The sequence below is a fragment of the Plasmodium brasilianum genome, chromosome 13 (assembly GCF_023973825.1).
Source record: "Plasmodium brasilianum strain Bolivian I chromosome 13, whole genome shotgun sequence".
NCBI classification, from domain to species: Eukaryota; Apicomplexa; class Aconoidasida; order Haemosporida; family Plasmodiidae; genus Plasmodium; species Plasmodium brasilianum.
Window position 1 is genome coordinate 370,191 of NC_090126.1, and position 22,690 is coordinate 392,880.

The 22,690-nt window shown below is 24.2% G+C and overlaps 4 protein-coding genes across 4 annotated transcripts; 1 reads left to right on the plus strand and 3 right to left on the minus strand.

Moving 5' to 3' along the window:
- Positions 1-190: 190 nt before the first annotated feature.
- On the minus strand, positions 191-1,926 carry MKS88_004768 (peptidyl-prolyl cis-trans isomerase; the record flags this gene model as incomplete). The annotated part of the gene is made up of 6 exons (XM_067217971.1): positions 191-292; positions 447-516; positions 701-804; positions 898-992; positions 1,185-1,290; positions 1,852-1,926. 6 exons carry the CDS (start codon positions 1,924-1,926, stop codon positions 191-193), a joined length of 552 nt encoding a protein of 183 aa, XP_067071150.1.
- Positions 1,927-3,180: 1,254 nt separating this feature from the next.
- Positions 3,181-6,138, minus strand: MKS88_004769 (trimethylguanosine synthase; the record flags this gene model as incomplete). The annotated part of the gene is made up of 1 exon (XM_067217972.1): positions 3,181-6,138. One exon carries the CDS (start codon positions 6,136-6,138, stop codon positions 3,181-3,183), a length of 2,958 nt encoding a protein of 985 aa, XP_067071151.1.
- A 1,197-nt stretch (positions 6,139-7,335) lies between these two features.
- Positions 7,336-14,753, minus strand: MKS88_004770 (nuclear export mediator factor NEMF; the record flags this gene model as incomplete). Its single annotated transcript, XM_067217973.1, has 7 exons — positions 7,336-7,367; positions 7,490-7,589; positions 8,005-8,133; positions 8,303-8,401; positions 8,578-8,706; positions 8,825-8,947; positions 9,327-14,753. The coding sequence occupies 7 exons, from the start codon at positions 14,751-14,753 to the stop codon at positions 7,336-7,338; spliced, it is 6,039 nt and encodes a 2,012-aa protein (XP_067071152.1).
- Positions 14,754-18,148: 3,395 nt separating this feature from the next.
- Positions 18,149-20,125, plus strand: MKS88_004771 (AATF domain-containing protein; the record flags this gene model as incomplete). Its single annotated transcript, XM_067217974.1, has 5 exons — positions 18,149-19,129; positions 19,405-19,457; positions 19,610-19,665; positions 19,772-19,839; positions 20,027-20,125. 5 exons carry the CDS (start codon positions 18,149-18,151, stop codon positions 20,123-20,125), a joined length of 1,257 nt encoding a protein of 418 aa, XP_067071153.1.
- Positions 20,126-22,690: the final 2,565 nt, after the last annotated feature.

Sequence of the window (22,690 nt, forward strand, 5' to 3'; positions counted from 1 at the left end):
TTTCCTTTAATTTGTATTCTCTTTTTGTTTAATATCTATTCTCTTTTTGTTTAATTTCCATTCTCTTTTTGTTTAATATCTATTCTCTTTTTGTTTAATTTCCATTCTCTTTTTGTTTAATATCTATTCTCTTTTTGTTTAATATCTATTCTCTTTTGGTTTCATGTATAACCTCTTTTCGTTTCACTTCTTAAAAACTTTTGCTGCATTTATATATTTTTTTTAATTCCATAAAATCCGGATTTTCATTAAAACTTATATCCTTCTCTAACAACGGCATTTCTATATCCGCCTGAATAGAAAAAAAAGTTGCGTACAACATGAACGCTCGCATATATATGATGCATTAACATAACATTTGCAAGAGCTAAAATTTACAGTACAAGTTAATACGGGAAAAACGTCTATGCTGTTTTATTTTTTATATTTATTTTTATTCTTTTTACTGGTATAATGTAATCATCATCCGAGTTCGTACGGGACTTGTGTTTGATTCTATCTAATGGAATTACTCCGCTATTAAATAATGAACGAAATGAAAAAAAGACGAAAGTATATGTAAACAAACATATGAATGAATTATTTTTAGCATAAGTAAATAAGAATAAAAAGAAAAGACCCCAAACACACACACTACACATGAAAATTTGCACGCATATTTAAATATACAAAACACTACAAATAAAAAAAAAAAAATTACCAGCTGTATATATAAACTTGCTTCTTCGGCTTCCCAATTAAAGTAGATTGTTCCTCAATAAAAGAAAGAGTATCAAACCCATATTCAAGATGTCCAAAAACAACCTATATACACATAAGAAAAGAAGAATATTTTTTGAAAATAGAGAAATTATTTTAAAAAAAAATCATTTTTTAAATATCATATTTTCTACTTACATGTTTTTTATCTAACCAGGGGCAACTCTTAAATGTTACAAAAAATTGAGAATTATTTGTATGTTTTATTCTAGTCTGACACATGGATAAAATTCCTGTCATAAAGAACATAATAGAAATAGGTTAGTGCACACACACATGTGTGTGTTTATGTATATATGCACAAAAGTATGTTTATGCATATTAATTGTCAATGTACATCCAAGTTAAAAACATCCCCACCCCTCAACAAGAACCATATGACAAGTTATATGTAACATTTTTGCTTTTCTTTTTTATCTTATAACCCCTTTTTGAATGTTTGTAAATAAACTTTTCATTTCTAAAGTACTGTCCATATATTGATTCTCCACCATATCCATTTCCAAAATTAAAATCTCCTCCTTGAAACATCTAAAAAGACATGTACAAAATGTATATATGAATATATATACTTATATATCTATACACTCGTACTACATATATATTACTAGTGCATATTTTACGTTGGTATGTTTTTACATAATATTTTATTTCCTTACAAAATTAGTAACGATTCTATGGATGGGAGAGTTTTTATACCATCGTGGTTTTAAATAATAGCCTAAACCTGTTTCTCCTTCAATATATATATATATATATATATATATATATATATATATATAAAGGAAAATGTTTTCTTTCTTTCAATGGGAATATATAAAAATTTTGCACATTTTCTTTTTTTATAGCTTTTTATTCCTTTGCATGACTTTTATCATCTTTAGGTGTTTATTCATTTTTCACAGGGTAATTACCCGTACAAAGGCAACGAAAATTTTCACATGTTATAGGTAACTTGTCCATGAATAGCTACAGAAAATAATACACAAATTTAAAATAGTAAATTTTCTACATTTAATTTAATTCTGCATATAAACACATTTACTTTCATTATTATATATTTTCTTTTTTTTCGTAATTATATCTTTATACCTCAAAAATCAACCGTCCTGCGTTCCTCCCCCCTATGGCAATATCTAAATAAACCCTTGGATTGGGAATTTTCATTTTTGTTCAAAAAAAAAAAAAAAAAAAAAAAAATTCAGCGTAAAAGAATTATATTTTACATCCTGTTAAAACTAACTTATAGTTAAAATATCCAATTTTATTCCCTAATAAATATACATGAAAATGTGTTTTTTAATAAGCAATATAGTGTATATAAAAATGCCTATGTATACTTTTCTTTTTTCCTATTATTTTTTATAAATTTTATCAGGCAACTATTTTGGTCTACCTTCAATTAAAGTACTAAATGTTACATATTAAAAATATTATTTTTTTTTTTTTTTTCTTTTTGTTCACTCGAGTTTTAATTCTAATTTCGTATCATCATTTCACAAAATTCCTATTTTAAAATTAAAATTAAATTTTTTAATTTGATATATTCTATAAAATGTTGGCAAAGGTGTGAGTTTACATATCAAGCTACATTTTTCTTCCTAATCACTACATTTATATATACCAGCAGATCAGTTGCACGTAAAGTAGTATGCATATAGTTATGTATGTGTGTTTGTATATATATTTATACGACTTTATCCAAAAATATTTTAAAACATAGTAATTGCGTTGAAACTATTTGCAGTTTTACCTTATGCTTTTTTTTCTTTTTTTGTTTTACTTGTTGTGTAAGAGGTATTATACCTTTTACCATGTGATTTTAAAAAAGTGGATAAAAAAAAAAAAAAAAAAAAAAAAGAGAAAAAGAGAAAAAATATTAAATATTATATATTATATATTAAATACATTTTTCAGGCTTTTATTTTTTCTTGTACATTATAGGCACAAATGTGACCTTCAAAAAATTAAGAGTTCTATTTTCTAGCGTAAGATAAATTTTAATTTTTTTTTTTTTTTTTTTTTTTTTTTTTGTATATATTAAAAATTCGCTTGTTTCCACAAAAAATAAAAAGATGTACTTTAAATGATATTGCAAATGGTAAAAGTTACTTAAAAAAATATGAACACGTTATTTGAATGCTCGAGTCAATAAGCATGATGGGTAAAACGAAATTTCTGAAATACTAAAAGAAACTGTTAATTTACTAAAAAATGTCTATGTTAGGAATATCCTATCATATATATGTGTAGATATAATATAAAAATATACAAACACGAAAACATACGTTAGTATATATATAACTATGCATACTACTTATCTTCATACGGACGACTAGCTTGTAAATGCACCACAATATATACTTCACAAAAAGTAAACGATAGTATATTCTATACAAAATACACACAACAAAATGTACTCTATAAAATGTGTAAACAAAAGTGGTCTACTAAGAATCTGTTTAAATGAAAAACAAAAACATTTGAGTATGTCGCATGCCGCCTTGATAAAACATAAATTCGATTAAAATAAAAGTAAATTAACGAATTAAAATAATCCAGAAATGATGTAACATTGGTATTATATAAAAACTGTTTTGTAAAAAGATTAATTGTAATTAAGCATAAATTTAATTTATAAAATTTTTTTTTCTTTTCATCTTCATATGAACAAGTATCACGTAAACCATCTAAAAGGAATTCAAAATGGTGAACTTTAAATAAAAAACTAAAAAAAAATTTTGTAATTTTTTCTATAACAAATTTTTTTCCATTCAATTCAATATTAATAGATAGTTGTACTATCCTTTTAATAAACTTATTAAAATAAATTAATAGCTCCTTTTTATTACTATAATTAATGTAACTGTACTCTTTGTTTTTTATATCTGAGAATTCTAAAAAATCTAAGGAACCGATATTTACAAAATTACTATTAAAAAATTCTTGTAATTTAATATTATTAGTTAATATGTTTAAAAAAATATTCATATAAAGAAAAAATTTAAAGAGAATTCTAATTATTATATAATGAATGTTTTTTAAATTTCTACTAGGTACTTTTTTTAAGTTTATAGGTACTTTGTAATATTTAAAAAAATATTTCAAAAAAGATATATCATACAAATATATACCAAATAATACTATTATTTCTTTTTTAATTTTCATTATTATCATATTAAAATAACTAACTACAATTTCTAGCCCCGTACATATATTTATTATGTCTTGATATATATACGTTTCATATTTTTTTGTGATTTTATTATTACGTAATTTTTTGGTCATTATCTTCTCACGTTTATTTTCTATATATATAAAAATATTATTTAAAAAGCTAATTTTTTGAAATCCAATTATGTTCTTTATATTTTTAAAAAACAGATTTACTATGTAATTAATTATTTCATATGATTTCTTATTGACAAAATAATATAAAGACATAACATTATCGTTGTTAATTATAAAGTTATGCATCTTCTCATTTTTATTTATAATTAATTTTTCTCCATAAAATACTCCCTCCCCTTCTTTGATCCTTTTTGAAATATTATAAAGTAAACTTTTCCTTTTGTTATGCAATAATCTATGTAAGGAAAAATTAATACCCCTTTGTCTTATTTTATCATTTCCACATTTTGCTAGTTTATTATGAATGTAATAAATTTGATCATAACATATACCTTTTTTTCTTTTTAACAATGAAGCTATTTTTCCTAAATAAAGTACCATGCCAGTATTGTGCCACCTCCATATAAAACTTTTCTTTTTAATACTACTGTTATGATGATCATTGCTTACATCTCTACTTTTTAAGAAGTTAACCTTATATTTATGAATATTGCTAACATAATCTTGTCTCTTACGACCCTTTCTCAATTGTGTATTTATCATCCTATTTTCTTTTGAGGGCCGTAAATAGTGGTTACACTGATCTACAGTAATTTTAAACAAATTTTTTATATTTGAAACATGTGATTCATTGCTATTTTTTTCATACAGTTTGTTGAAAAAATAATAAAAATTCCTTAAACTATTATCACAACTCTCCTTAAATCTGCTCCTATTTCTATTAACGTACAACTCTAAGAAAATATTATCTCTCAAGAATTCTTTCCTTTGTTTTTTTACTCCTGCACTTTCGTCCAATTTTGCTCCTAGTTCTGACATTTGTTCCACCAACACTGCCACACCTCTTTCCACTAATTCCTCCTCTCTTTCTTCCAACGATTGGACCACTTCTTCTCCTCCTACTGCTAATTTTCCCCTCCTTTTTTTTTTTGTCCCTTTTAATTTGGTTAACTTTTCATAATAGACATAAAGATGCAACAGATCTTGCAAACACACATTTCTTGGTAAATAAAAAATTAAATTTTTTGTTAATTTTAAAGATTCTTTTAAGCATGAATATGTAGATATCTTACTTTCTATATATTTTAAATCAAAATTTTTTTTCATTTTATATGATGGTCCCCCCCATGGAATACTCAAAAAAACAACATCTATTGTATCTTTCCTAAAATGATTTACTATATTAAAAAAATCACATAAAATGTAATCTACATTGTTGTTATAAAATTTACAATTATGTTGACATTCTTTAATTCTAATTAATTTCACATCAGCTGCAATGGTAAAAACCCCTCTCATGCTATGGCAATTTCCCCCAGCCCCAGAAAAAGGATCCAAATATATTAATATGGATTTATCTTTTGCTTTATTATATTTATTTTCTCTCTCATCTTTAAAGTATTTTTCAATTGTAGGCTGTTTATTGTTATAAATCTCATTATTTTCAAAATAATTTTTTAAACCAATATCATTTTCACAATTTTTTTTCATTTTTTTTTTTTTTTGAAAATTTATTTCGTTAATTAACAACACGTTATTACCTATATTCTTTGATATATATTCTGGGGTCATTGAATATATCATTTCATTATCTAAAATAAAACATTTATCTTTTTCTTTTTTTACTTCATTTTTATTTCTTACAATATACTCTTTTCTCCTTTCATTGTAATTTATGGAGTAATAATAAATTGTATCCTTTTTAAATAAGTTGAAGTACTTCAAATTCTGAAATATTATAGGCATTTTAAATTTATATGTATTTTTTAATAACTCACAACTCTTGATGAAACATAATTCCCTAGCTTTACGATCATCTTTTCTGTATATATCTATTCGTTCCTTTTTATCATAATTATTTATTCTTTTGACAAAATGTATAAAGTTTGAACGTATTTCCTTATTTACCAGATCATCTTCATCTAAATCTAAAACAGTGTAATATAGTGGATGAACTAAAAAACTGAAATACAAATTCTCGTCATTATTTCTTGCGTCGTTAAAGCGATTGTACTTAATTTTAATCATTTCCCCTATTCTTCGGTTCCTTCGAAATATTGCTTTTTTCCTTATTTTCCCGCTATTTTTTACTTTATCCTTTTCTTTATCATCCCTATTTTTTTCTTTTTTTATTTTTTTTTAAAAATTGAGCGATAGCAGTAAAATCATACAAAAGCTTCACAAAAATAATCACTCTAGCTTAATTCTCATAATCGCATTCTTATTAACAAGACTGCACATTAGTGGCTATATAGTCAATAACAAACATAAATATATTTTAATTTTTAAAATATATACAAATGCATACATATATATATAACAAAAATACGTACATATATATTCACATGCACACATAAATGTATATAAGAGCCTTTCTTAAACATTACTCTCTCTCTACTTCAGAAGATATTTATTCTATTTAAAAAGCTAAACGTTTCATTTTCTATTTTTTATATTCCCAAAAATTTTAATCTTTTTTTCACCAATTCTTCTAAACATACGATTATATGGAATCACACGGTAGAAATATTTTTTTTTTAAATGCGTAAGTTTCAGTTGTATTCCATTGTATGAAAATTTTAAAGATATATATGCAATCACCGACCATAAGTAAAATATAAACATATATAGAAGCTAAGTGGCTCACACTTTTTAAAATAACACTTAAAAAAAAAAAAAAAACACTTAAAACATGTACATATATGTACATATATATATTCACGTTCATGCAGATATAATTTTTAAGAAAAAAGAAATAAACACATAACTTCCACAAAAAAATAAAAAATCACCTCTTGTAGAAATAGAAATAGGAAATGTTACTAGCTAAAATTATATCCTTTAAAAGCTTTTGTTAATGTTAATGATATATATGTGATTCAAAATTATGCTATTGTCAAAATTCGTACAAATAAACATGTTCACGTTTTCATCCTTTTCTTAAAATAATATTTATATTTTTTTCGAAAAGTTATGTATATTTACACCAACTAAATTGTTTGTATATTTCGTTTAATTATACATATGTATACCGTATGCATGCACAATAATAATAATTTAGGCGAGCAGAAGCTGGAGGGCCTGCTTCGTATATATAATAATTATGTATGATTATACATATTCGAATTATATGAACACTTGACATATTTCATAAATATAACAGAAGAATATTTCACAAGCTTAAAATAAAAAAAAAAATATAGTTGAAAATTTTTTATTATGTTTTTAATCAAACGAATTAGCTATGTAAAATGTAACTAAAAAAAAAAAAAATAAAAAATAAAAAAAAAATGAATGTTGCATAAAGACAAGTAATCTTATAAAGATCCTCCAAAGGAACATTATAACTTTATCGTTTCGTCCTTTTACTTCTTTTTACCTTTTTTTCCTTTTTGTATAAAACTAGACTTTGAAGCAAGTTTAAATTCTCGTATGTCTGGAGCTGAGTTTGTTATTATGCAGTTTCCTAATTCATCTGTCTACTCATAAAAAAAAAAAAAAGAAATATGTAAACAAATAATCATGTAAAAATAAAGGATGTGATGTACATAAAATTCACAACATAAATGATTTAACAAATCAACACTCCCTCAGATGTGGAAAAACATTATTCCACATAGCATTACAATGCTCGTGAAATCATTTAAATGGAACTGTGGATATTTATAGGATCACTTGTTAATATGTAAAAGTAAAAATGTAAATATTAAACCTTTTCCTAATACATATTTATACGCATATATGTATACATATATATATATATATATACATATATGTATGTACTTATGTACTTGAACAATAGCAAAAACAAAAAAAGAACTCATAGTTGTAACGTTATCAAAAATTATTGCAATAAATGTACTTATAAAACAAAATAAAATAATGCGGTGATACCGATATATTCTTAATTAAATTTTTCTCCTTTTCATCATTTGAATTTTTTAAGAAATGTGAAATACACGATTCTGCCACTTTTCCTTTTTTCGTATTTCCCGGAACTAATTTTACCTTATATTTGTGATTCTGTAAATGGTTATAAAAAAAAAAAGGAATTGAAATGAAAAAAAGCGAAAGTGGAAAAATAAGAAAAAATGGAAAAACAAAAAAAGGACAAAGAAATAAACAATAAAGTCCGTTTTTATATCATATTATCATTAATATTATATCTTTTATTTAGGTAAACAGTTATAACTTGAAGAGCGGAATAAGGAGCACACATAGGAATTGCAAATAATAAATTATCCCCTTCTTTTGGACAGCTTATCAACTTTTGTAATTCACTTAATTTTATCTAAAAAAAAAAAAAAGGGATCGAAATATTTTGTATTCATGTATTTCCTAAAGCGATGTATGATTTTTTCGTTTTTCTTTTTTTCCCCACTTATTTATTTCCTCCTCCTCTATCTTTTCAAATAAGCTTCATCTTATTTTTTATGCACACATGAACATAAAATATGTAATTATTACTTTCATTTCATCTTCATTAATTTCTTCAAAATTAGGTATAATTTCCTTTGTGCTCTTATATTTACTTTGAATCTCCAGTATTTTAGTGTTTTGTTTTTCTTTTTTTGTTTTCTCAATTTCATGTTTCATCTGAAAAAATTTTTACCATCATATTTGGAAATAATTATATTAAATATAAATATAAACTACAAAATATCACGGGATAATATGATTAACTAATACGAGTATTTTCCGCTTTCTTCTTAACCTTTCTAGATCCAATAATTTTCATATGTAATTGTCTTTCCTCCTCATCATCCACTTGCTCTTTATACTTTTTTTTCATCCTTTTCTTTTTTGATCTTGCTCCTCTCAATAAATGAACGCAATTCTGAAAAAATAATATAAAGTTATATTTTTTTCTTCGTTGTACTTTCTTATTTTTTTTGGAAAAAGCACAAAAAAAATTTTTTTAAAAAAAGGAAAAGTTATCTAAAATTAACGAAAGTTGCCTAATATAGTCCAAATTTGACTAAAATTGCCTAAAATTGACTAGAACTGACTAAAACTAACTACATTTGACTGAAATTAAGGCAGCTCTATATTTTTATACATAAAAGCGCGAATGCAACAGCTTAATTTTTGTTCCTTTACAATGACTTGAAAAAGAATAATTTATTTGTTATAATTGGTAAACGAATTTTAACAAAAATTATATAATCTTCATATTATTCTTATATTCCATTTTACTCTTCGTTTGTAGTGCTTACCATTTCTTTATTGGGATCTCTAAATGATTCATTATTAATAGAAACTGCTTTTTTATTTTCATCGTTTTTATGGAAATAATTTCCATTATGTTTATTTGAATATTTTCCATACTTCTCCTCCATGCTTGTATTATCATCATTCTTCTCATTTTTCATTTCTTCTTTATATACTGCTTTTTCATGGTTTCTTTTTCCCACATTTTTTTTTTCCATAAAGTTATTATTTCCCTCTTCATCATCTTCATCATCTTCATCATCCTCTTCGTCTTCTTTGTCCTTTTCACTCTCTTCATCCTCCTCATCCTCTTCATCCTCCTCATCCTCTTCGTCCTCTTCATCCTCCTCATCCTCTTCATCCTCCTCATCCTCTTTGTCCTCTTCATCCTTTTCGTCCTCTTCATCCTTTTCGACCCCTTCGTCTTCTTTGTCTTCCTCTTTATCTTCTTCCTTTTCATCCCCCTTTTTCGTAGATGTAAATTCTACATCATTTTCCTTGTCATTCTCCTTATCCTTCAATTCTTCATCTTCCATCTCCTGAAGTAATTTGCTGACATCCATTTTTACAAAGCCCGTGGGTTTACGAGACCTGGTTGACCTCGGTATATTCAATGATAGTTGTCTCTCAGTAGGAATAATTTCATCTTCTGAACTAAAAGATACACTTTTTTTTTTCTTCATATCACTGAATGGTTTCTCACTGAATGTTTTTTCACTAAATGAGACTTTTTCGTATTTCTTATCCTCTCCCTCTTGATAGAACTTGTCTTCACTTCCAATCTCCTCAAGTAATTTGCTGACATCCATTTTTACAAACCCTGTAGGTTTACGCGACCTGGTTGGCCTCGGTATATTCAGTGATAGTTGTCTCTCAGTAGGAATAATTTCATCTTCTGAACTAAAAGATACACTTTTTTCTTTCATAAGAGTACATGTTTTTTCATTAAATGACACTTTTACTTGCTTTGTTTTATCCCATTCCTCTTCTTTAACTTTCTCTTCATTTCCTATCTTTTCAAGTATTTTGCTAACATCCATTTTAACATAACCCGTAGGTTTACGTGTTCTAATAGGTCTAGATAATTTCAAAGTATCTTGATTTTTAACACAATCATTTTCATCTTCTAAAATACAGCTTATACCTTTTTTCTCCATATTGTCACACTTATTCTCACTGAACGTTACTTTATAATGTTCTCTTTTACGTTCTCTCTTATCTTCATAATCCTCTTCTCCTTTTTTTTTCTGTGTAACGTTAAAATTTCCATCCTCATCTTCCACATCTTCATCATCTATCTCTTTCAGCAGTTTACTAACATCCATTTTTACAAATCCTGTAGGTTTTCGACACCTGGTAGGTCTCACTAGATCTGGAGCTTCTTCATTACATACGAAAGAAACATTTTTCTTTTTCTCTTCTTCACTTTCTCTCTTTTCATTAATCAAACTACTTAATACGAGATTTTCATCATCTTTATTTATTTTTCCCTTCTTATCCAAAGAATTATCATTAGAATCATCATCTTTAAAAGAAACTGGAGGACTACCATATACTTCGCATGAATAGAACATTTTTTTTTTTTTTTTATTTTCATACACATAGTCCTTCACTATTTTATAATTCCCCATATTTCGAAAGGAATCAATTTTCATGTTATGCATAGGACGAGTAACATTCGATTTAATCACACTAAGCACACTCACATAATCTTGATGACTTTTTAAAAAACTGTAATTTTTAAACAAGGTGTATATATCTAATCCACATCGAGGAGAATCTTTCAAATATGCGTATTTTTTTATTAATAAAAATATTTTATTAACAAATAAGAAAAATAATTTATTGCTTATTTTCCTAAAATGTATATTGAAATTTCTTAAATATGTTTTTAAATAAGCATCTCCTAAAGATCCATAAATTCTAACCTTGCTATAATGATAAACTAAATAAAAGTACACGTAAAATATACAAAATACACTTAGTAATTTCCTAAAATGTTTTTTTAGAACCTTACATACACAGTGCAAATGTTGATCACTATTTTTGTTATGTAAAAGAAGCTTCTTAACTGTTCTCCAGTTTTTCATCATGTACAAATAATTACATATCAAACATTCACATGATATCTTAATAACCTCATATTCACAACTCTGAACAATTCCTAAATTTTCTGAAATTAGAAATATTTTATCATATATATTCGTACATTTACCTTTTAACAAATTCATTTTATTTCTATCTTGAAAAATAAGACTACATAATTTTCTAAAAATATACCTTCTATTGTAATTTCTTCTGAAGTAATATTTGTAGCTTCCAATATGTGAACCAATAAATTTACTCCTTTTCTTCATATTTTCTGATACATTTAAGAATTTTAAAAGTGTTTCTAATACACATATACACGTATATTTATCAACATTTTTACGGTGTACGTCGTTTCCACTATCATTAACTATAAAACGGTTGCAACTGCAACTCACATAAAAATTATTCTTATTTATGTAGCTTTTTTTTTTGTTTCCATTTATTATTGTATTATCACCATTTCTGCTACTACTGTAATTGATGTGGTCACCACTGCTACTATGCATATAAATATTGTTAATATGGCAAGTGTTCATACCGCTATTGTGCATATCGTTACAGTTCACACCTTCATTGCTCATAGCACTACCAATAATATCGATACCATTAATACCTGTGCCATTACTGTCCTTGTTATCACAAACATTGGTTTCATCTAAACTGTTCTTACTACTATTCACACTTTCATTACCATTTTTAACGATTTTCTCCGAGTCATCCATATTATTCTCTTCCATATTGTCATCCGCTATGTTGTCAATTTGAAATAAAATACATAGACCCATTTCCAATTTAACATGAGGTAAATAATTTTTTTTCCCTCTTATTACAAAGGAACCTGTTTTTAAGTATTCACCTGAAGGTGCAGATTTACTAACTTGATGATGATATACCCACCACGCGGATGTAATGATTTTATCATTCCATGCTGAGCTTCTACATATAGCTAATTGCCCAGCTTCAGAAAGTGTCTTTTCAGGAATAGGTTTATCTTTATGTGTATTTTTAATTATGCAAGAAGCTGCACCATGCACATCTGCATGCACATAAATATCATTTTTCTGAAAATATCTTCTAAATAATATTTCATTCTGTAAAGCATCCTTTCCAGCAATTACTAAATAATTTTCAGATGATATGAACCAATGAAATTTTTCAAACCAGTATATTTTCCTTAATTTTTGTATTTGACATACAACTTTTTGTTTACTCTTTTGCTTGTTCTCTTTATCTTTTTTTTTTTTTTCCACTTTTTTCATAGCAAAATCGGTTGATATCTTCGTTTTTCGAATTTTTTCCTCTGCTTTTTTTCTCGACTTTTGATAATCTTCAATATTTCCATACACGGAATTATTTAAATTTATCGTAACGGAAAACTTCTTATTATGAACATCATTCTTTTTCAAATTAACATCTTGTTCATTGCTAGAAATTAATCCATCTTCACTTCTTTCACTATTAGAATCTTCAAAATCATCCAGCAACAATTCCATTTCACAATTATTAAAATTCACTGAGCTTATACATGATGCGATGGGGTGATTCTGTTTTTTAAACAATTTTATGTGATCCCATATTTTTTCCCAATTAGCACTTGTTGATATTGCAGCACGCATTAAATTTATCGCTGATTCTACAAATTCATCATTTGCCTGAATTAATGAAATTTTTTTTTTTAAAGTGTTTACTTCTTTTTCCAATTGCTCAATTCTCCTTTCATGATCTAATTTAATTTTATCCTTTTTTGTAAGAGCATTTTTATTTTTATTTATTTCTTGCTGTTTATCATACTTTGATAATTCCATTTTACTAAAATATGTATCAACACATATATTAAAATCAGCAAATTCCACTATCTCCATTTTACCTTCATCCACTTTTATTTTATGATTAGCTAAGACAATTGGTGAAAATTCTGAAAATACACGTTCTTCACTATTTTCTACATTTTCGCATATACTTTTTTCCCCCTCATCTTTGACTAAAGCCTTCTTATCATTTGTATTACTGCTTATAATTTTCTCTTCATTTTTACCATTTTTTCTTTTTTCATTTTTTTCATTTTTTAAAACAAAACCATATCCTTTAATACAATCTTCTTCATTGCTTATAATATTCAGTATATTTAAACACTCATTTATGACTCTAAAAAATAAATCTGCTAAGTCAGCTAAATTATAGTTATCCAAGGAATCATGTGGATTCACTTGACATTCCATTAATGAATGGACTAATAAATCGTTATGTGCAAATACAATTAATTTACCAGATAAGTCTAACAGCGTCTTAACCTTTTTCACCTTTTTACACTTCTCACTATCACTACAAATATTACCTTTGTTTTTTTTATTGGAATTACTTTTTGTCGTTGGGGCATATTTGTCTTCCAAAATTGTAGTGCTCTTTGCATTTTTAGATGCACAACCACCTTTTAATTTAACGTTGTCAATACATTTGTTTTTCAGCTTATCCTTCAACATATCTTTATTACATAAAGTTGTCTTGCTTGAATTTTCATTCTTCATTTTATCTTTTTTCTTTTTATTATCTTCATCATCATTAATATACACATCACTACTGTTTTTATTATATACTCTATTTTCATTTGTAGGCTTCTCATCAACAATATCATAAAATGATTCACTAGAAAACTTCTTATTTTCAATAATATTAGAATCATACGTATTCTCCAACTTGTTATTTTGCAACTTCAAATATGTATTATCATTTTTCGCATTTGTTATATCCACTGAAGATATAGTAGCATTTTCAATTGTTGAGTTATTATGAAACATTAAAATTTCATTAATACTTTTTTTTATATTTTCCATATTAATTAATTTCAAATTTTTGTGTAGCAATATGGACGTATGCTCTTCTATATTATAAATGTCATTAACACTATACTTTTTCCCAAAAGAATCACTGCTTTTTAAAATAGATAATATAGTGTAGTTATTATCGGTTAGAATAATATTTCCTGCAATATATAATTCAATAATTAAATGGAACGCTTTATCATCAAATCCAAATTGAATATCAACCACTCTATCTCCCCCCAGTTGGGTTATATTAGTAATTTTTCGAGATCTTAAATGTTTCCTTAATTTCATGGTAAATGAAGATGGTATTACATCCTTCTCTCTCTTCCATTCAGTTATATGTATTCTTCTTTCTGCTTCTACCAAAAGAAAGTATTTTTGCTCTTTTTTTGAACATTTTAAAAGGTAAATTTTATTTGAGATATTATAAATATTTGTTACAACGCATCCCACAATAGATTTTTTACACAAAGTTGTTATTGCTCGTATATCAAGAGCTGTTAATCTTTGTTTTGCCATTATTTCGTATATTTCTTTAACTCCTCTTAATTTTTGGCAATTCTTATATACAAAAATAATTATAAACTTTTTAAAGATATTTTTCAAAGGTCAAAAGGAAAATATTGTTTAACTACCATACAAGAAAAGAATCATTGCCACATTATGGTAATTTTTAACGTTTACAATATGCCTCTCCTATAAAAAAATATAGAGAAGTTATGACTAGCTGAAGGTTTAGTCCGTAGTATGAAAATATACACTTTCTTATTCCTGAATTGGTTATTTTAGTATTATTTTACTTCTACTTTTTTTACATTATTGGTATTATTATTTTTTTTTTCAATTTTAGCTCTTTACTTTTTATTACTTTTTCATATTATTATTATATTATTATTTTTTTTTTTTTCTATCTTTTTTTCATCTAAAATTGTAATTGGCACTTCGTAAGTATATAATGAAAGTATTCTTTATTACAATTACAATATATTGTACATTTACGTATACATTTTAACATTTAGTTCTATAAAATTTATGCATATTTTATTCTTCATATAAATAATTTACATAAAAAAAAATAATAAAATAACTGTGATGTGTATAATTACACATGTAAATTATATTCCGTTAAATATATGTACACTCAATACATAATTAAATATACATTCAGAGATACGTATAAATGCAAATTAAACATTTATATTACGCATAAAATTAAAACGTTACTCCAAAAAAAAAAAAAAAAAAAAATGGAACAAAATAAATCTGAACACTTATAAATAAAAACAGAAAATTCACAATTGTTTAAGTAATATCACAAAAAAAGTTATTAAAATTTCTAAAGGATAAAAGTTAAAAGACAAAAATGTACATATACATATATATGTGCATGTTCTGGTAAAAATATGTATTCGCAAAATTTTAATTCAAAATGGCATGTAAATTTAATGAATATTTGTTCGGCTAACATTATTCTTGTAACTCAGTTCATTGTAAGTGGTTACAAAGAAATGAAATATCGTAATAAAATGTTTAAGAATACAAAATAAAAAATATTTAATATACGATATTTAAATAATGAAAAAAAATAACCAAAAAGGAATATATATTTTAAAATTAAATATAAAAAAAAAAAAATCTACAAGAATTATAGCGCAAAAATGTGATTTATCTTGTACTAGGCACGATATTATGTAAATGTGTAATTCGTTATTCATTTATTTATTTATTTTACTTATTTATTTTACTTATTTATTTTACTTATTTATTTTACCTATTTATTTTACTTATTTATTTTACCTATTTATTTTACTTATTTATGTTTTTTTATTTATTTAAATTTACCCCTATAGTAATAATTTGAAAGAAAAGGCTTAATCAAGTAGTAACGTATTTATAATGTTCACTATATTTTCGCATAAAATTCGCTGTAATATAAAATAAGTTATATATGTCCCAAGGAAGTAATATTTTAATTTTGACTGAAACTGCTTTCTGTTTGATGAGCAATTTGGTTATTCTTTGTTTATTCGTTTATTAACAGATGAGGTGCGTAAAAATTTTACAAAGCACAGCACATCATTAAAAAGTTCATTTTGGAACGTAACTGTATGAAAAGGAAAAGCAAAAAAAACATATAATAAATAAAAAATAAATAAATATATTTATGAATCCTTTACTTGAAAAAAGTTACACATTTTTATTTTTTCTTTTTGGTTGAGCTGTTCGTGCTGTAACTTTTATTTAGTAACAGCTTATGTTACTAACTATAATAAAGCATAATTCGTTATATATATACACATATATACTTATATACCTGTACATATACATACATGTATATAAGCACAACAAAATAAAATATACATGAAAAAGCAGTTAATGGTTTATACGTGATTTTTTTTTTTTTTTAATTATAAAATGTTTTTGTAATGTGTGTATTCGTGCACAAATTTTTCATAAAAAAAAAAAAAATAAATATATAATTACATTGTAATTCTATATTTTACGAAATCATAAGAATTTTTTTTTTTCTAGCTATTATATAAAATTATTGGCTTTAAAAACATAAAACAAGTTGTTCACTATTAAAAAAAAGTGTAATGTATAATAAATAATATGAACTGTTCATATGTTTTATAAAATTTGACATTAATTATTTTTTTTTTTCCTCCGTTTTCTTGTTTAAAAGGAGCTATAGAACGCATATTAAAAGTGTTTATCCGTTTGTTGTGAATAAATTTTTGCAATGTCCTATTTTTTTAAAAAAGTTTAAAATACTGATTATATGTTATAAACTTATCCGTAAAAATACTTCAGTTTTATCGTCTTAGTATTTTATGTTAACCAAAAAAAAAAAAAATATATAAAGACCTCTTTAAAGATGAAATTATATAAACATTTCCTTTCCAGTTTCTTTCTAAAACTTAAAAGAAAAAAAGACTATGTTGAAATTTAAATAAAAATTCCGTATATAATCAGAACTTATAATATCATTATTTATAAATAACTACAATCTCTTATATATATATAGATATTATATATGCATACATACATACTTATATACATACATACATACTTATATACATACATACATACATACATACATACATACTTATATACATACATACATACATATATACATACATACAAAGTTATATTCCTTTTTAAAATAATAAACAAAACAACACACGGAAAATTGTGAATTCGAACTTTTTCATACTGTTCAAATATTTTTCTTATTCTTATATTAAACTTAAAATCTACACTATTTTTGAATGTAAATTTTTTTCATTTTCTGCTTTTTGTATATTTTATGGATCTAAATTTGTAAATTTCATATTCTTAGTAGTGATGCATGATTGCAAAAAAAAAAAGAAAAATTCTTGATAGTGGTTGATAAATTATGATATAAATTTTTCCCTCTAACAAGAATAAGTAACCAAGTGCTACATAAATTCATCATGCCAGCATTCTTTCTTTTGTACAACGTAATATGAGAATTTAATTTCATTATATTCTTTATCTAAAGAAATGTATATATATGTACATATGTTGACAAAATGTTAGTAATGAACTTCAAATATTTTGTTCATTTAAAAAAAAAATTGCTGTCATAGGTGAACAAAATATTGTTACAAGGTAGATTTAATTTTTTCTGCAGCGGAAAAAATTTATAAACATAACTAAAAAGAAAAAAAAAAATTAAACCTTGAAAAATCAAGTAAAAATATATGCAAATATAATTATAAATTATGCAATAAAAAAAAGTGAAATTTATGCCGAAGAATGAATCAATAATATGAAAGATATTACCACATTTCTAAATCCGGGTAAGAAAATATACTTGTTATTACATATTCTTGTAATAATTTATTTGCTTAACAGATAAACATGCTTTTCCAAAATAAATAAGAAACATGGCTTTAAAAGAGAGTAACTACCTACTCACAATTGAAAAAAAAAGAAAAAAGTTACAAAACAAAAAGAGTAAAAAGAACAAAGGTAAAATAATAAAAAAAAAGGGACCTCTAGGAAAAAACAAAAAAGAAAAAAAAAAATTAGATGAATTATATTCATTAGAAATTAAAAATTTGGGAAAACGCAAAAATGAAGAATGTGATAATGATGGTAAAGCATCAGATAATTCGGACTTTCTGAATAACGATTATGATGATATAAAAGAAATAACAAAACAGGTAAAAGAGCAGGTTAATTTACATAAATTATTATTAAGAACAAGAATTTTAATACAGAAAGTGCTATCTTTATCTAATAAACTTCCTTTGCTGCCGTTCGTTTCGTATAACGAACAAATTTTAAATAATAGAGAAGATAAAAATGATGATGATGATGATGATGATAATAATTTACACCAACATAATAAAAATTTACTAAGAGAAATACAGTTAAATGAACATAAATTAAAAGACGACATTGGTGAACTATTAACCATATTACATAACTCTTTAAAAAAGTATTTTATAAAATTAAATATTCCAATTAATGAAAAGGCATATAATGAAATAAACATAATTTGCGATGAAGAGGATAAACCATTTTATGAAAATAGGACAAAGATATATGAAGAAAATACAACAGAGAGTGAAAAGAAACTTTTTTCTCTAATTGATACATGGTTTACATATTCTAAAAAAATGTGTTTAAATTTTTTTGATATTATGCATAAAATAACAAAAATTAGTTCAGTTAAAAGTCTAAAAACATATGAACAACCTATATCTTCTCAAATTAATCAAGTTATGTTTGATTTCCCCTCTATAATTGAAAGTTCATATCCTCAATCTGTTAATCATAATATTATAGGAAAAAAATTGTATGAACTATTATATGCAGACACAGAAAATTTTTATCTGAACAAATATATTTACGACGATGAGGTGTGGATAATACGCAAATAAATAAATAAAAAAATAAATACAATTATATATTATATATACGTATGCTTGTAAACATATGTTTTATTTACGCATGTACTGCTAATGTATGGGTGTGTCTTTATATTTTTCCGAAAACATGTTATTAGTACATATGCTACATTTTCCTTTCTTTTGTATCCATATGTAATGTATTATCCTTTTAACTGTGTTATCATCTTACGTTTATTTAGTGCATTCGAAAGATGTACAGTCTAGCACACATTTTTTTCTTTTAGGTTTACTATAAAAAGTTTTTACTGAACGCTATCCAAAATTTGAAGGATAATCAGTAAGTGTGATAAAAATATTTTACATATAAACCTGTGCTTTGCTCCTTATAACCGTTAGCAAGATAATAACATATGTATATATATATATATATATATATATATATGTTTATATTTATATACCAACATATTATTTTTTCCTTTTTTAATATAGACAGGACAACGAACTACTAAAATCACAGAAGGAACTTTACAAAATAAAAAAAATATGTAACATTAGAAAAAGCGATATATATGTATTCCGTTTAAACATGTTATTCCCCTTTTCTTTTCTTTTTTTTTTTTAATTCGATATAATTATTTTACCTTTTTATAGATAATAACAAAAATGTAAGAGGATTAGTCACACCTTTTGAACCTATACCCAAATTAGTTAATTTTATGGTTTAAAAATAAAAGAGAAATGCTTATTAAATTATAATTTGTTTAAAATTATTGAAATATGCACTATCTTATTTTGAGCACGTGTGCCATGTATTATGCACATTTATCTCTAAGAAGTCATTTACATATAATATATATATATATATATATATATATATTTTTTTTTTTTTTTATTTTATGTTTACAGTTGCCGGAACCATCGGATAGTAAGAGTGAAAACCCATATGATTATATGGATAATCCTGAACTTGTTAATGTTCTTCTGTCATCTTTGTTTCAAGATTAAGCTTTTTGTTTTTTTTGTTCCAATAAAAAATAAAATATTTGTTTGATATATTATTATTACGTATTCAATTTTTAATTAAAAATTATAAAGTTTTTATTTTTTAAACTTTTTAAACCTTGGCTTTATTATAATTCCATTTCGTTATATATATTTATAATATACATATATACTATATACATATATTGTATACATTCATATATATATAACATAATTCCTCTAAAATGAGTTAATAATACAACATTTAATTGTAGGAAGTGCAAAGAAATTAACATTACAATTTTTGTTCAAACATATATTCCTTATAAAATTGAAAATAATTGTCGATAATATTATAAAATGTATTTTTGGGGTAAATTATGTTATAATTGTTAAGAGAAACACAAATCTTCATAACTGTTCTTGAACATTTTGTTCGATGAAATACATTGCTTCTTCATTTTGTGTTATTGAGCAAATAATATTTGTGCATACATATATTTATATATTCATTTATATGCACCAAAAATATATGTATTTTCAAATGTAATATATTTATGTACATTTAGAATACATATATATATATATATGTATGTATATATTAACTTTTCACATTTTTAGGCATCAAATAATTTTTTGGTAAAACTAAAATATTTGTTCATAAATTTTTTAATTACATTTTCAAAATTCTTAAATTTAAATTAACTTAAATTGAAATTTATATCATGTTTGTAGATTTTATTTTCGCTAATGAAAATAATGAAACTTTGTAATGGAAAAAAAAAAAATTTTATTCCATATTGACAAGTTAAATATGCAGAATAGTTGTATATATTATGAATATTAAATAACTGTGCATACAAATACGCGTACATTTATTTTTGTATATACATTATAGCCACGTATAGATATATATATTTTTTTAAACTATTCCAAGAGGGGAACGAAACAATAACAAAAAAAAAAAAAAAAAAAAATGAAGGAAAAAGAGTGCTATGAAATAGTACTAAACACAAAATCAGGGAATTTTCAAAAATATATTGATCATTGCATGGAAAAAGTGAAATTAGTAATACATTATAATAAAATTTTTTTATTGGCTTTTAATTTTTTATATGAAAATGCGGGTATATATTATTTATTTATTTATCTATCATTTATTTTTAAAAATTTTCTTCTTTCAGGGGAACGTGAAAATTGTAGGCAGGCAGTATGCAATAACCAAGGCTTTTAATGTGCTCGAAGTCTTAAAAAACAAAGTTATGGAATTAGAACATTATATAACATATAAAAATTTAAGAGTAATTATTAAAGAGGATGATCATAATTATTATATGCTTTAAATGTAAAGATGTTTATGAATACTTATTATATATACACATAAGACTTACAATTATATTATTTTTATATAGGCTACAGGTCCTGATAGAAGAAAGCTACTAGAAGTTAACATATATGTTTCTTTGAAAAATTAAACATTTTTTCGTAGCCATTTATCGTTTTTGTTTTAATTACTTTATGTTATTTTTTTTTTTTTTTTTTGTTTTGTATTTACATATGTGGTTTATAGACATCGATTTATACATTATATAAAAGACCAACATTTCTACTTTTTAATTTACTTTTGCCTATTTTCAGTGTTATATTATATACTAATTTATATGTAAAAACAGGAGACAGTTAAATATATTTATCTTTTTTTTTTTTTTAATAATTTGTATTCAGAAGATGTTATACAATTTCATAACAGTTCAGTGTTCATTTATTATGTTAGCAAAATATAAAAATGAAAATAAAAATTTTAAAAAAGAGTTCTTTTTCTTTTTTTTAATGTGAAATAATAAATACATATGTATATATCACATGGATTTATTGCGACAGCATTCATTTCGGTGTACTATTATACTAGCGGTCTTACATATATATTTCTACGTAGTTAATAAGTGAAAGACACACATATCTTCATCAGTGTATGCATAGATATATGTATAAAGGTACGTACAAATATATATATATATATATATATATATATATATATATATATATATTTTTTTTTATGTGAGTAAAATATCATGTACCCCTATCTAACAGTTCTACAAACCTGTTGTACTCCTCTTACAGTGTATATGCCTAATAATAATAATCAATGCATAATTCACAATTTTTTTTTTTTTTTTATTTATCTACCTGATAAGATCTTAAAATAGTTAAATTCCATAAACGTTTAACGATATAATACGTGTAAATATTTATTTACAACACGATATAGTTAAACAGCTAAGTAATCCTCTAGTATATGGTTATTTGTAGAATATTCTTTAAAAAGGATTTAATAATAGAAATAAAAAAAAAAAAAAATTACTTCTAGTATTTATAGGAGTAAAATACTACTTAGAACGAAATTAGAAAATGTTCATGCAAAAAAAAAAAAAAAAAAAAAAAAAAAAAAAAAAAGAAAAGAAATTAATATTTAATACACTGCGTTTATTTTAATAAACGGATATGCGTACTAATTTATGTTATATTATATATAAATACTATTTTAATATTTGTTATTAAAGTAAAAAAAAAAAAAAAAAAAAAATTCAT